This window comes from Chiloscyllium punctatum, chromosome 49 (assembly GCF_047496795.1).
Source record: "Chiloscyllium punctatum isolate Juve2018m chromosome 49, sChiPun1.3, whole genome shotgun sequence".
Classification (NCBI taxonomy): domain Eukaryota; kingdom Metazoa; phylum Chordata; class Chondrichthyes; order Orectolobiformes; family Hemiscylliidae; genus Chiloscyllium; species Chiloscyllium punctatum.
Window position 1 is genome coordinate 37,411,465 of NC_092787.1, and position 15,048 is coordinate 37,426,512.

General features: G+C 45.6%; 1 protein-coding gene across 15 annotated transcripts in view; it reads right to left on the reverse strand.

The window, feature by feature from the left end:
• Positions 1 to 15,048, reverse strand: part of exd3 (exonuclease 3'-5' domain containing 3) — a 395,662-nt gene that overhangs the window by 174,106 nt on the left and 206,508 nt on the right. For all 15 annotated transcript variants that reach the window (XM_072566231.1, XM_072566229.1, XM_072566225.1 and 12 more), the window contains one exon: positions 14,643 to 14,774. In XM_072566231.1, coding sequence (XP_072422332.1) covers positions 14,643 to 14,774 — 132 coding nt within the window. The remainder of the gene's footprint in view (positions 1 to 14,642; positions 14,775 to 15,048) is intronic.

Genomic DNA, 15,048 nt, shown 5'->3' on the forward strand with positions numbered 1-15,048 from the left:
CTCACCACGTGCACAGCAAATACTCATGTGACTCGGCCAATGCACTCTCTCCCAACCACACACCCGGACTCTTTTCCATACACATATGCTCTCCCTCCCACATACAATCTCTGCCTGCCACACACTCTCTCCCTCCTACACACACACACGCATGCACTCTCCTCCACACACATACACACGCAATCTCTCCCTCACACACGCATTCTCTCCTTCACAGACATGCATGCACTCTCTCCCTCCCAAACACACACACGCATTCACTGTCTCCCTCCCTCACACACGCACTCACTCTCTCCTTCCCATACACATGCATTCACTCTCTCCCACACACACACTCACTCTCTCCGTCCCACACACACACTCTCTCCCTCCCATACACACATACGCATGCACTCAGTCTTCCGCACATATACACATGCATTCTCTTCAACACGCATGCATTCTCTCCCTCACACACAAACACTCTCCCTCACACACACTTGCATGCATTCTCTCCCCCTCACACATACGCACGCATGCACTCACTCACTCTCTTCCACATGCACACATTCTCTCCCTCACAGATATGCACGCACTCTCTCCCTCCCCCACACACGCGCGCTCTCGCCCTCCCACACACACGCGCGCTCTCGCCCTCCCACACACACGCGCGCTCTCGCCCTCCCACACACACACACACACTTCCACACACTTGCAGGCATGACCTCTCTTCCACACAGACATACACACGCACTCTCTTCCACACGCGCACACACTCTCTCTCACACACAGACACATGTGCTCTTCCTCACATAGACACACGCTGTCTCTCAGACACAGACAAGCACTGTGTCCTTTTCACACATGCATGCACACTCTCTCTCCCACACACACACACCTGCGCTCTCTCCCTCACACATACATGCACGCGCGCTCCCTTCACACACATATGCATGCGCACTCCCCTCACACACATACGCACTCACTCACACTCTCCCTCTCACACACACACATGCATTCTCTTCCACACACACACATGCCAGCACTCTATCCCTCACACATGCACGCACTCTCTCTCCCTCACACACATGCACATACTGTTGCCCACACAAACACACTCTCCCCGTCACACTCTCACCCACCACACACAGATATTCTCCACCTCACACACATGCACGCACTCTCCCCCATCACACAAGCACGCACTCTACCCTCACACACACACACGACCTCATACACATGCCCACGCTCTCTCCCTCACACACATGCCTGCACACTCTTCCTCTCTCACACATGCCCGCACAAATACGCATTCTCTCCCTCACACACATACACGCATGCTTAAGGACTCTCACACACACCCTTTCCCTCCCTCAAACACACATACACACACACACACACACACTCCCTCATGCACACGCATGCACATACTCTCCCCCTCACACGCGTGTACGCACTCTCCCCCTCACACACACGCGCGCACTCTCCCCCTCACACACACGCGCGCACACTCTCCCCCTCACACGCACACGCACACTCTCCCCCTCACACGCACACTCTCCCCCTCACACGCACGCACACACTCTCCCCCTCACACACATACACACTCGCCCTCACACTCTGCCTCACATATGCACGCATCCTCTCACTCTCATACACATGCATGCACTCTCTCACTCTAATGCACACTACCAAGCACACACAGGCATGCTGTCTCCACCCACACACACATAAAGTCCCTCCCTTCCACACACATGCACTTTCTCCTTCCTACATCTAATCACTCCCTGCCATACAGGCACACACTCTATTCCACACACACTCGCATGCGCTCTCTTCCACATACTCGCCAGCAGTCTCTCTCGCTGTCCCTCTACCCACCCCAACACACACACACACACACAATCTCTCTCCCTCACACACACACAGACCCATTCTCTCCCACTCACATGGACTCGTTCCCTTCTGCGCACACGGACCCGTTCCCTCCCGCACGCATGGGTCTGCTCCACACACTCACTCCCTCCCGCACGCATGGACTCTCCCCCATATACTTACGCTCTCTCCCTCCCACATTCGCATGCACTCTCTCTCTCTCTTCCACACACACGCATGGTCTCCCTTCCTCACACCCCGTTCCACACACACACACACACACACACACACACACACACACACACAGTCTTCCACATACACATGCACACATTCTCTCCCTGACACACCTACACTGTTCCACATACACGCACGTGCACGCTGTCCCTCCCACACAATCTTCCTCGCACACATGTACTCACTCTACCCCAGACGCACTCTCCTCCACACACACACACATTGTCCCTCCCACACGCATTGTCACCGTCACTCACACGCACACACTCTCCCCCTCCCATATGCACCCATTCTCCCCCCTCACATACACCCACTCTCTCCTACAAGCACGCACCCTCTCTCCCCCATCTCATACACGCACACACTCCGTCATTCACGCGCACCCTCTCTCCCACCTCACACGCATGCACTCTCTGTCCCTCACGTATGCTCTCTCTCCCTCCCGCACCCACTCATTCTCTCCCTCACGCATGCACTCCCTCCTGCACACACCCATTCTGTCCATCCCGCATGCAACCCCTCTCCCCCCGTCGCATGCACCCACTCTCTCCCTCATGTGCGCACTCTCTCCCTCATGTGCACAATCGCATGCATGCTCTCCCCATGCGTACACTCTACCTAACGCTAACATGTACACACTTCCGCTCGCACAAACACACTCTTTACCTTATGCCAAAATGCATACTCTCCCTCCCCCATGCATGCACTCCTTCACACACACATGCCTGCACTCTCTCCCTCAAGCACACACACGCTCTCCATCCCTCACGCACATTCTCTCCCTCACACACACAAGCATACACTCAATCTCCCTCACAGACACACACTCACTCACTCCCTCATGCACACACACATGCACGCTTTCCCTCACTCATCCACGCAAACACACTCTCCCTCTCACACACTCTCTCCATCTCATGCATACACACATCTGCACATACTCTCCCTCGCATACAGACGCGCACTCTCTCCCTCAAGCACATGCACGTACTCTCTCCTTCACGCGCTCGCACTCTCTCCCTCAAACACATGCCCTAATCACTTTTATAACATGGAGGTCAGAACTGGGCACATTATTCCATATATGATTTAACTAAGGTCCAATAGTAGTTTAACATAACTTTGATATACAACAACAAACATTGGCCTAGTCAGAAAAATCCACATCCTGCGAATGTTACACCTTCAAAACACTTTGACAGATTTCTTAAACCTGATTTCCTTTTCAGAATACTGTGTTACCACTGCTTCTCCATATCACAATTTCCCAAGTATCAAGTTCCAACTATCAACAGTTAACAATCAGGTTAAATAGCCTCAAGTTCTGCTTAATCTCTCCAAATTCAGCATTACATTTACTACTTTCTAATCCACTGATGCCATTCTAGAACCTCAGGGCTTTTGTAAGATCATACTTACTGCATTTGCCATCACTGTAGCTTTTATTATATTAATTCATGGATGTGGGCAACACTGGCTGGCCAGCATTTATCACACGCACCTCGTGGCTGCAAGCTGTCCTTTTGAAACACACTCCATTTGCTGTCAGTAGACCACAATACTTTTAGGAAGAGAATGCCAGGATTTTGACTCAGTGACACTGAAGGAACTGTTATACATTTCCAAGTCAGAGTGAGAGTGGCTTGGAGGACCACCTGCAGGCAGTGGTATTCCAATGTATTTGCTACTCCTGTCCTTCTAGATGGAAGTGATCACGGGTATGGAAGGTGCTAGCTAAGGAGTTTTGGTTAATTTCTACAGTGCATTGTATAGGTGGTATTGCATATCAGCAGAAGGGGGAATGAATAATTGTGAATATGATGCTAATCAAGTGGAATGTTTTTTAGCATGATGTTGTCAAGCTCCTGGAGTACTGTTGGAGTTGCACAGATTCAGGCAAGTGGAGAGTATTTAATCACATTCCTGACTTGTGCCTTGTCATTGATGGACAGGCTGAGGAGAGTCAGGAGGTAAATTAGCAAATTAAAATATTGGTCAATGGTGACCTTAGGACAATGGGAATTAAGTGACAGTAATGCCACTGAGTGACAAGGATTGATAGTTAGATTCTCTCTTGGTCACTGCCTGACACTGGTGCGGCATGAAAGTTACTGCAACCTGTCAGCCCAAACCTGGATACTGTCCAGTTCTTGTTGCACTTGATCATGGACTGCTTCATTGTCTGCAGAGTTTAAAAAAAAAGGTGTTGAACATTGTGTAGTTATCAGCAAACATCCCAACTTCTGGCCACTGGGTGTTGAAGTGGAGTAAGGTCATTAACAAAGCAGATAGTTGGGTCTAGGATACTCTCCTGAGGAACTCCAGCAGAGATGCCCTGAAGCTGAGATGACTGACCTCAAACAAAGACATTACTTGCGCCAGGTACGACTGACAAGTGGAGAACGGGTGATTTCTGATTCCCATTGGCTCCAGTTTTGCTTGGGTTTCTTGATGTCAAGGACAGTAACTCTTGTTTCTTCTATTTTTCATGAGATTTGCTGGATTTAAAACCTATTACTTTCTCCAGTTTGTCCCTTTGTGACTATTTATTACTTTAAGTTCCTCACACTCAATATTCTCTTGCTGCGATTATTTTTGGCATAATTTATCTGACTTTCAGTGTGAACACAAATTGAAATAGTCAGCTTAGCACAGCTGTGTTTCCTAAACTCCCATTTTAACTTCTTGTCTCATGTTTACCTTCCTTACTTTTTCCTTTGTATATACAGGTTTCTGAAATACTGTATACTACTGAAAGCCAGTTTTATACTTCTTGCTTATTTACTTTAGAATTCTATTTTATCCTTCTCCATTTTTGTGCTTTTTTTAAAACTCAGATTTACTACTGTTCCTGCTGTCATTCTAAGCTTCATCTTTTAAGCCAATTTATTCATTATCTTTGGAATGATTTGTGATCCTCTGAACTGCTGGCCAATACATAGCAAACTGATAAACTTGCCAGTGGGAATGTTGAAACCTCAGTTAGTTTCTCCTAGACAGAATCATCGAATCCCTACAGTGTGGAAACAGGCCATTTGGCCCAACAAGTCCACATTGACCCTCCAAAGAGTAACCCACCCAGATCCATTCCCTGATCCTTTTACTCTACATTTCCCTTGACAAACGCACTTAAACCTACACATGCCTGAACACTATGGACAATTTAGTATGGCCATTTACCTGACCTGCACATCTTTGGATTGTGGGAAGAAACCGGAGCACCCGGAGGAAACCCACGCAGACACTGGGAGAATGTGCAAACTCCACACAGAGAGTTGCCAGAGGCTGGAATCGAACCCGTGCCTTGTCATTGATGGACAGGCTGAGGAGAGTCAGGAGGTAAATTAGCAAATTAAAATATTGGTCAATGGTGACCTCAGGACAATGGGAATTAAGTGACAGTAATGCCACTGGTGAAGCAACGGTGCTAACCACTGAGCCATCGTGTCACCCACTTAGTCACTGCGTCATCCATCAGGTTGTTGAGACCTACAAACTAGGAATGGAAGCATTAGACACTGCCTATGCACTCCAGTCCACCATACCTCACAGGGAATTATCGGCCTGTAAAGCCAGGCAGGGGCAGTGTGATTCAGACAGGCTGTTCGAGAAGCTGTCTTTGTGAATAAAGAGCATCAAGGCTGCTCTGGCTTTGTGCAGGTCTGGGAACAGTACTCAGGATCCCAGCAGCACGTCAAATTCAAGAATATTTCTGCAAACAGAATAAAGATCGCCGAATAACAGAATTAGTATGGTCCAGAAGGCCATTCAGCCCATTATGCCTGCACCAGCTCTATCAGCTAATGTCAATCTCCTATCTTTTCCCCAATGCACAGCATTTCTGTCCAAATGACCATCCAATGCTCTCTTTAATGCCTCAAACGACCCCGCCTCCACCAAAATTCCAGCCAGTGCATTCCATACCTTAACTGGCTGGACGGGTTTTTTCTTACATCACCATTGCTTCGTTTTCAGATTACTTCAAATCAATGCCCTCTGGTTCATTTTTCTTTGATGAATGGGAACAGCTTCTCCCTATTTACTCTGTCCAGTGTGTTCTTGATTTTGAGAACCTCTACCAAATCTTCACTCTGCCCTCTCCTTTCCAAGGAGGAGTCCAAATTCCCTCAATCCATCCTCAAACTGAGGTTCCTCATTCCTGGCACCATCTTTCTGCACTCGCAGATCTCCCAACTTTGAAGGTCCTGCTTTTGACATGGACCCTAACTTCTCAAAACTCTCACTGCAGGGCCTCATTTCTTGTTTTTCTAATGTTATTGGTGCTCTCCTATTTCACCTGCAGCCAAGAGGGACATGGTAACCCTGGTACCGGAGACCCGCACACACTTCCAATCACAACTGCAGAGGACACTCTCTCTTAATACTTTGTCCCTCTTACCTTCTCCTACTTGAATGGCTTCCTACACCACAGCATCAGAATCAGTCTGGTCATCCACCCTACAGCATCTGGTTCCATCTTTACAGGCAGCAAAAAACCTTGGATCCATTGGAAAGGGACAAGATCTGTGGCTCAGCCAATACTGCATCTAAGACCCCCTTACCTGCCTGCCTCAAGAGTTAAACATGCTGTCCATAACCTCCAACTAGATTGATATCACAACAGAACCTTACCCCACAATGTCTCTCAATGCCTCCACCTCCAACTCCAGTTTAACATCAAAATGGATGTTCCCCGAGATGCAGCCACTTACTGCAGATCTGACTGCCTGGGGTCAGACGGTTTTCCACAATCTCCAACCATCCTTATACAACCCGGTCAAATTTACGTTAACTACCAATTTATTTTAAATTAATATCTGAGCAATTTTACATTATGGTCAAATATTAGCTATAAAAAGACACAACTCGGCCCAAAGGGGGAAGGCTTGGCTCCAGTGTGGGATGTAAAATACATGAGGCAGAGAGACAGACATGCAGAATCTCAGAAGAAAGAAATACACTGCAGGAAGAGAGAGAGAGGAACAGAGAGAGAGAGAGAGAGAGAGAGAGAGAGAGAGAAACAGAGAGACAGAGAGAGAGAGAGAGAATGAGACAGGCTTACAGGGAGAAGTAGCACAACTTATTCCAGGATAGTTTTTGAATGCAAATGTAGTGACCATGGAGATGCAGTTGTGATATTCCACATGCTTGCAGCCCAGGTGCTAACTGCATCAGAGATGTTCTCGTGGGTAGAGACTTCAAAATATTAATGTAAAATGAAATCTGAACATGATACTTTAATGAGACACAGACTTGTGGACCAAAGTCCTCAACGTGGCCTGACAACTGCACAAATCATTACAAAAGCTCTGAGTTCAGGTCAACACTTCCGAATTCTGCTGAAGTAACAGAATGCTGAGATGCTGAGAGGGAGGGAGTGCAGTAAAACAGAATGGAACAGAGACTGCAAAAGAATGTGCATGCCAGCTCACCTTGTCCCGCAGTGGGCAGCACGGTGGCACAGTGGTTAGCACTGCTGCCTCACAGCGCCAGAGACCCAGGTTCAATTCCCACCTCAGGCGACTGACTGTGTGGAGTTTGCACATTCTCCCTGTGTCTGTGTGGGTTTCCTCCGGGTGCTCTGGTTTCCTCCCACAGTCCAAAGATGTGCAGGTCAGGTGAATTGGCCATGCTAAATTGCCCGTAGTGTTAGGTAAGGGGTAGATGTAGGGGTATGGGTGGGTTGCGCTTTGGCGGGGTGGTGTGGACTTGTTGGGCCGAAGGGCCTGTTTCCACACTGTAAGTAATCTAATCTAATCTAATCTAGTTTATACAATGTGCCAGGGATAGGGCATCACAGTACTGAGGCAGGGTGTTTTAGGTGAACTTTCAGGGTCAGAAACTGTTTATACTCAAGGAGACTACGTAACTCACCCGAAGGTATTTTGGATCTTTAGGGACTTGAAAATTTAATGCTCAGTGAAATGAGTTATTAATGGCACTGAGGAATGACAAGAGGGTAGGAAGGAGTTGAGTGGAGAGAAGTTAACATTATAGGTCAATTACCTTTGTCCGATATTGCTAGATCTTCCAAATATTGCCAGCATTTTCGGCTTTCATTTCAGATTACCAGAATTGCAACTCTAACTAAATGAACCAAACTCTGGTCACCTTAACCTTTACTAGACAGAGCAACAAAACAAGTCATAATTCGAACAGCATCTCCTCGAAACAAAAGCATAATCCTAGGGACATAGTTAGCACTGCTGCCTCACAGTACCAGAGTCCCAGGTTCGATTCCAGCCTCGGGAGACTGTCTGTGTGGAGTTTGCACATTCTCCCTGTGTCTGCGTGGGTTTCCTCCGGATGCTCTGGTTTCCTCCCATAGTTCAAAGATGTGCAGGGTGGGTGAAGTGGCCATGCTACATTGCCCATAGTGCTAAGTGCATTAGTCAGAAGAAAATGGGTCTGAGTGGGTTACTCTTCATAGGGTCGGTGTGGACTGGTTGGGCCGAAGGGCCTGTTTCCACACTGTAGGGAATCTAATCTAATCTAGCGCGTTAACCAGCACCAACTATCCCATAGCTCCAGTCAGGATGTAACAACAGTAATGACACATCAAAAAGTATGACATTGGCTGTGAACAGCATGGGGCATCAGAGTATGAAAGACATTGTAGTAATATAATTTCTCTCCTTTATCAGATTCACATAATTACAATTTTGGGTCCAGACTGTGCTCAGTCTTTCACTGGTTCAATGAATTCTAGCTAAAACCTATTTGCATGATTAGCATTCAAACAGCTTTCATGAGACAATACAATTGGGCAGCATAACAGAACGTAAATGCTTACTTTATTTTTCTTGCAATTATAAACTATTTCTCAACAACCTCATTTTTAAACTAGTGCAGATATACAGACAAAAACGGTCCATCAGCAATATAAGCATTCTTAACAATAAAAATAACATTCCCCACTGCCAATGAGAAACCAGGTTTCATATTACAGAAAATAACTTTGTAAAACTTGAACTGAACAAGTTGTTTCACTGGTGTGCAGCAGTGTCTTAGCAGTTTAAATATTCTTAGATATGAAACATTTTTGAAGACTACATGCTATAAACTGGCACACGTGTGATATGAACATCCCTTTTGGATATTCACAATTTCATTCTGTGCCATGGTCAGTCAATGCCTAACCAGACAACTCAAGCTCAAGCTCACAGAAAGAGTCACAGCAAGCAGAGGGCTGCTCGGCTTGAAAACTTGAGCATAAAATCTGACAAACTGATTTAGCTTCATTGGCCCAGAATTGCACTGATAATCGGCACCGACAGGAATAACCTCCAACTCCCTCCATGCACAGACCACTGAAGAAAGTGGGAATTATCCTGATACAGTTTTTCGGGAAGTTTTTGTGATCTCCATAAGTTGGAAATTTAATGAAAAAAAGATATGGCAGAAGGAATACAACTGTGAAAAGTTTCCAATCGTCAGTTGAAATTACTTCAGAGATTCCACGCACTGCTCCTAAACCCATACCTCACAATTCAGTCTGACACGCTGGTGAGTCTCTGTCTAAACCCACACAGCACCATGTCAAATTCACTGAAAATAATCGTCACGGCCTGAGATTTTCTCACACAATGACCTTCATGCTCCATTAGCTTTCTTAAGACACTAAATTCTTGGCAGGAAACTTGAAGGGCTGTGGGAACTAGGCTATGCTGCCTGGGCTGTTGTGAGAACTAGGCCGGAGAGATGCTCAACAGGGTGCAGTCAGTATGTGCAGCTTTCCAGATAGCACCAAGTTACCAGGTAACCAGTGCGTTGATTTTCTCTCTGCCAGGTCCCTACAGACACTGTCATTTAACACCAGCTGATGTCACTGGTCCCATTCCATCTCACCGTGGAACCCTGAACAAAGGAATCCTGAATGTACAATGTCCAAATTCTTCGTGCTGTTTGTGCAGGCTATCTTTCAGACTGAATTGCCAGTCAGCAAACAGTAAGTGAAAGCAGCAAAATTTATTATGGAAATTAATAATTAAATAATTGCACCCACTTTATTAATTTATTTAATCAAAGTACTGCCTGGTCAGGTGGAAGATACATTTTCACAACACTCAACATCAAGTGAACATGAAGCTGAAAACATGAAGGTGCCGAGCACAGTGAACCCAACAGGCACTCACTGGCTGCACCTTTCTGGGGCTATGGCTTGAAGTTGAGACAGGGAAGAGCTGGGTCCCAAATCCACTGCCGTAGTCTGGAAATTTTCCAGGGTGGTGGGGCGGACAGTGTGTTCAGTGACAAAAATGGTAAGCCAACACTATTAGGGGTCAAAAAGTGTGGCACTGGAAAAATGCAGCCGGTCAGGCAGCATCCAAGAAACAGGAAATTCAATGTTTTCAGCATAAGCTGCTCGTCAGGAATGTAAGAGCTTATGCTTGAAACATTGACTTTCCTGCTCCTCGGATGCTGCCTGACCGACTGTGCTTTTCCAGCGGCACACCTTTTGACTCTGATCACCAGCATCTGCAGTCCTCACTTTCTCCCAACACTGTTAAGGCCCCATTAAAGCAGAATTGCCAGCAGCACCCCACCCACCATATATGGACGTCACAACTGAGGCACTCTGCCTGCAGCAGCTGGAGACTCACACTCCAGTGATGGAGTCCTGGGCAGGGAGTTGCACATAGTGTGAACAATGGATTGGATCAGTTATCCCTCCATTTGGAGACACCCAACAGCTTCAAATCTCACTGTTATGGACCGGGTCAGACACCCTCAAAATGTTTTAAGAATGTAGCCTAGACCCTACCTTTCTCTTATTTTATAGATGGATGTGAAGTGGATATTCCAGGTGTGTTGCAGCTGGTCAAACCGCTCAACTTTAAGCAAAACAGAACTTATTTAAACACTACAGTTGAAATACAAACAAAAGAAAATGGAATTCAGAATAACTTAACTACTGGAAAACTTAACCAACCCGATATGGCAATTTAACTATGGAACTATTCCAATCCAGTAACATCCCAAAGACACACCATTAGCAAAAAGGCAAATTGAAACACAGATTCTTACAGGCAGGAGGAAACAATATTCAAAGAGAGAGTCAGTCAAGAAACATTGGCTGAAGCTGCAACCTTCCCTGGATTCCAGCATCTATGGCTGCCACAGCTAAAACCAAACTAGTAAAAACCTGAACTGGGAGAGCTGGCCACTCCCTCATCATTGTTAAACTAGGCTCTTTCTAGACCCCTCAGCACATCTGCCTTTACAAGTTCTCTTAAAGAAACCCAAGGACAAACAAACCTTGTGAAAGTGACTGCATTGTCACATCATGATGTTTGAAAAGGAACCTTGCATCCAAGCTCCTGAAGTGGTCCCCTCACGTCAGAGATGGCAAGGGTCCCTGATTGTGTCAGTAACACCAACCTGTTGTGGTGAGGCCACTGAGGTTGAATAGTCAGGCTTCTAACTGCAGCTGGCAGCCTGGGCTGCTCAGCCACGATCCTCAATATGGTGGTGAATGGATAGACTGCCAATTAGGAGACTGCATCAAGGAAAAGGGGAGGAGGGCGAGAGGGTGGGAGGGAGAAGAGGAGGGCGGGGGGAGGAGAGAGGAGGGCGGGGGGCGCGGGGAAGACTGCATGGTTCCTTTAAGTGGTACAGTAAAGTGCTTTTCTAAGATTAGACATTTATACAGAAAAACCTGTCTGGCCAGAGCTGCAGATTTCAGACAGGTCTGAAATTGAAACATGGACCAATTGGCTGCTTGATTGGAATTTTTAAGCTTGTTTTGATGGTTTGGCAATTAGCTTGAATCAACAAATTAATTTAACCCAAGCACACAGAAATTGAAAGCCAAGTGATTTAAAATTTGATGGCTCTGACAACCGCAGACCAATGCTAATGTATGAAAACTGATATGTCACCCAAGGTACATAAAGAGAGGGTTTTTGAAGTTCGGGGTGGGAGCGAACAGCCATCTGAGAAATAAACATCTAACTCTCACAAAAAGTCTCTAAGCTGTCTAAGAGAGCACCATCTATCCATAAAAGGTACCACAGCACTTCTAGCTAAAAGTGCTCATAGAAGAATTCACTAAGAAAACATCCCTGACAGCAGGATCAGCAGAAGAAAGGCACTTCTGGCTGCAGAGACAGTGGGGAAGGCACAGCATGTTGGAAGACACGTTCTGTGTAGACTTAGAGAGATAAGGTTTTAATCTTTTTTTTCTTATTACTTGGGTTTATATAAATACGACTTGTGTTTATTGGAAAAGCACACCAATAGAATTTTGTTCAGTCAGAGAATAGTTATGGTTAAATCAATATATTGTTACCAATTGCTTATAAAGTGAATGACAGAGCTTTTTTTTTATTTAACCACTCTTTTTAACAGATTATAAAGGTGAGACAAGTTTCTCTGTGTGTTTCGGCCGTTCTCCTTTATAACACTACTCCCACTAATTCCTATGTTTCTATGTAACCTTCACTGACCGCTACAGTCAGTATCTGACAGCGTGGAAAAGGGCATTCAGCCCACATGCCTCTGCCTTTGAAAAAAACAAAACCATTTAATCCCACTTGCTTATTCTTTTTCTATATTTCTGGATAGCTTTCCCCAACAAGTATTAATCCAATTTCCTTCAACTGTTACTTTGGAATCTGCTTCCAGGTACTTGTCAAGCAGTAAATTTACAAAGACAGCTCACAGCTCAAACAGAATTCCCCTCTTCTCCACTCTGGTCCCGTCTCCTTACATCTCCGTCTCCATCTCCTGGCTGCCAACTCCTGCACCACTTGAAATAGTTCAGTTCAAAAACTGATTTCTCCCATCCACAACACTTCATAAATTCTGAACACTATTTCTCCCTTCACCTTCCTTTCCTACTCTACAAAGGACGGCCTCAAGCAACTCTTGACTCTTTGTGTAACTGAAGCCCATCATCTCCAATATCAGTCTATATGGGGCTGTTGGAGCCCTGGGTGATCTTCACTAGCATCAGCATTAGTCACTATTCCATAAGCTGCAGTGTCTCCTCTATCAAATCAACTTTGATCAGCTCAAACAGACAGCTTTATCATAGAAGTCAGTTTCAAGGAGGAATAGAGGAAATGGTAATAGGAAAGATTTGATTAGATGAGATTTCTTGCAGAATGGAAACAGACCCTTTCTACCAACTAGTCCACATTGACCCTCAGAACAGTAACCCCCCCCAGACCCATTCCCCTATATTTACCCCTGACTAATGCACCTAACACTATGGGCAATTTAGCATGTCCAATTCAACTGACCAGCACATCTTTGGGCTGTGGGAGGAAACCAGAGCACCCAGAGGAAAAACATGCAGACACGGGGAGAATATGCAAACTTCACACAGACAGTCGCCCGAGGCGCGAATCGAACCTGGCGCTGTGAGGCAGCAGCTAACCACTGAGCCACCGTGCCGCCCCCAAATCAGATCAGAAACATCTGGAGTCTAGGAACAGTCACCTTCATTCTAAGTTCGACACAACAATTAATGGTGAATTTGTCAGTTCAAGACCATGGCATTGTGGAAAGTTATTGCAGAGACTGGGTAAAATATGATTTGCTTATTACACTCCATCATTGGAGAATTATTAATGCCATAGCAAAGGATTCAAGGAATATCTGCAGTTGACAGAAACTTTAGCCAAGAAAAGATAGATTATTCCAATCTAATTCAGGAGCTTGCTATAACCTGCAACCCAAAACTCTCTACACCAGAACCTTACTTCCATTGAGAAGCAGGCAGCTACAAACTGTCTCACTGTCATGACCATAACTAGTGCTTTCTCACATGGACAGCCTCTGGGAGTAACAACATTAGCATAACAGCATACTAGAAGAGCAATTTCCCATCAACAAACTATCAACTGCAACAACTTAACATAACACCAAACCAGTTCAAAACACATCAAGAGGAACACTGCATATTATAAACATTTTTTCCCTCATTCACGGAATGTGGGTGTCCCTAGCTGGATGAGCGTTTATTGCCCGTTCTTAAGTGCCTCAGAAAGTGGTAGTGAGCTGCTTTTTAGAATACAGCCACATGATTAGCTCAGCCATTTCAGAGAACAATATCAAAAATGCTTTGCGAGCAGCATGTGAATCTTATTCAGCCAATGACCTTGCCCCCAGCCTCACATTGTGCACAGATTAAGAGAGATAGGCTGAATTACCACATTCGGCTAAACTGGTTTGCTCACTCAGTACATGAATGTGCAAGCAGCATTCATCAACAGTCTGTTTCTGTACAAAGCACCATCAACAAAAGCAAATATGAATGGTCTCTGTACGACATGAACTTAGAAACTGAGACCAATATAAAACTCAAGATTACTTGATCTTTTGCTCAGGATACAGTGAGTCTGTGTAAGAAATACCAGTTACTGGGTTTGTATACAAGATGATTCTTTCTTTTACTTAAGGCCCTAGTCTTAGTTAAAGTATAGTTCGGTCAGAAGCATTCTATTCAAAAACAATTTGGGTTTATATGCTCATAGAAACCATTCACCAGTGTATAAGACAGCACTGTCCAACCACTTCCCTAACCCACACCAGGCATTCTTCCCTACCTGACAGCGGCTGAAGATATCTGTTGGAGTGATTTGCACGTTGAAATGTTTCAGCACAGTAATTGCCTGGTCCTTGGCTTTCTCTGAGCAATTCAGAGAGAGGCAACGGCCTTCAGCCACCTGTGAACGCAACTGAAGAGAAGGTAAGAACATCAGTAATTGTCCAAGACCTTACAAAAGCTGCAGCCAGAACCTCACTCCTCCTTTCCCTTTCACAAATTATCCTTCTCTACAGACTCTGACTCAGCTTTCACTGGGTTTGAAGAAACCTGGACCCCCCATTCTTCAAGTGCAAATAAAGACAGGACTCTCTCATGCAGACAACAGACTCCAGGAAACAAACCCAAAGCAGCATCTCCGCACAAATCCAACCAAGCCAAATACATCCAGGTCCGTTTTATGCCTT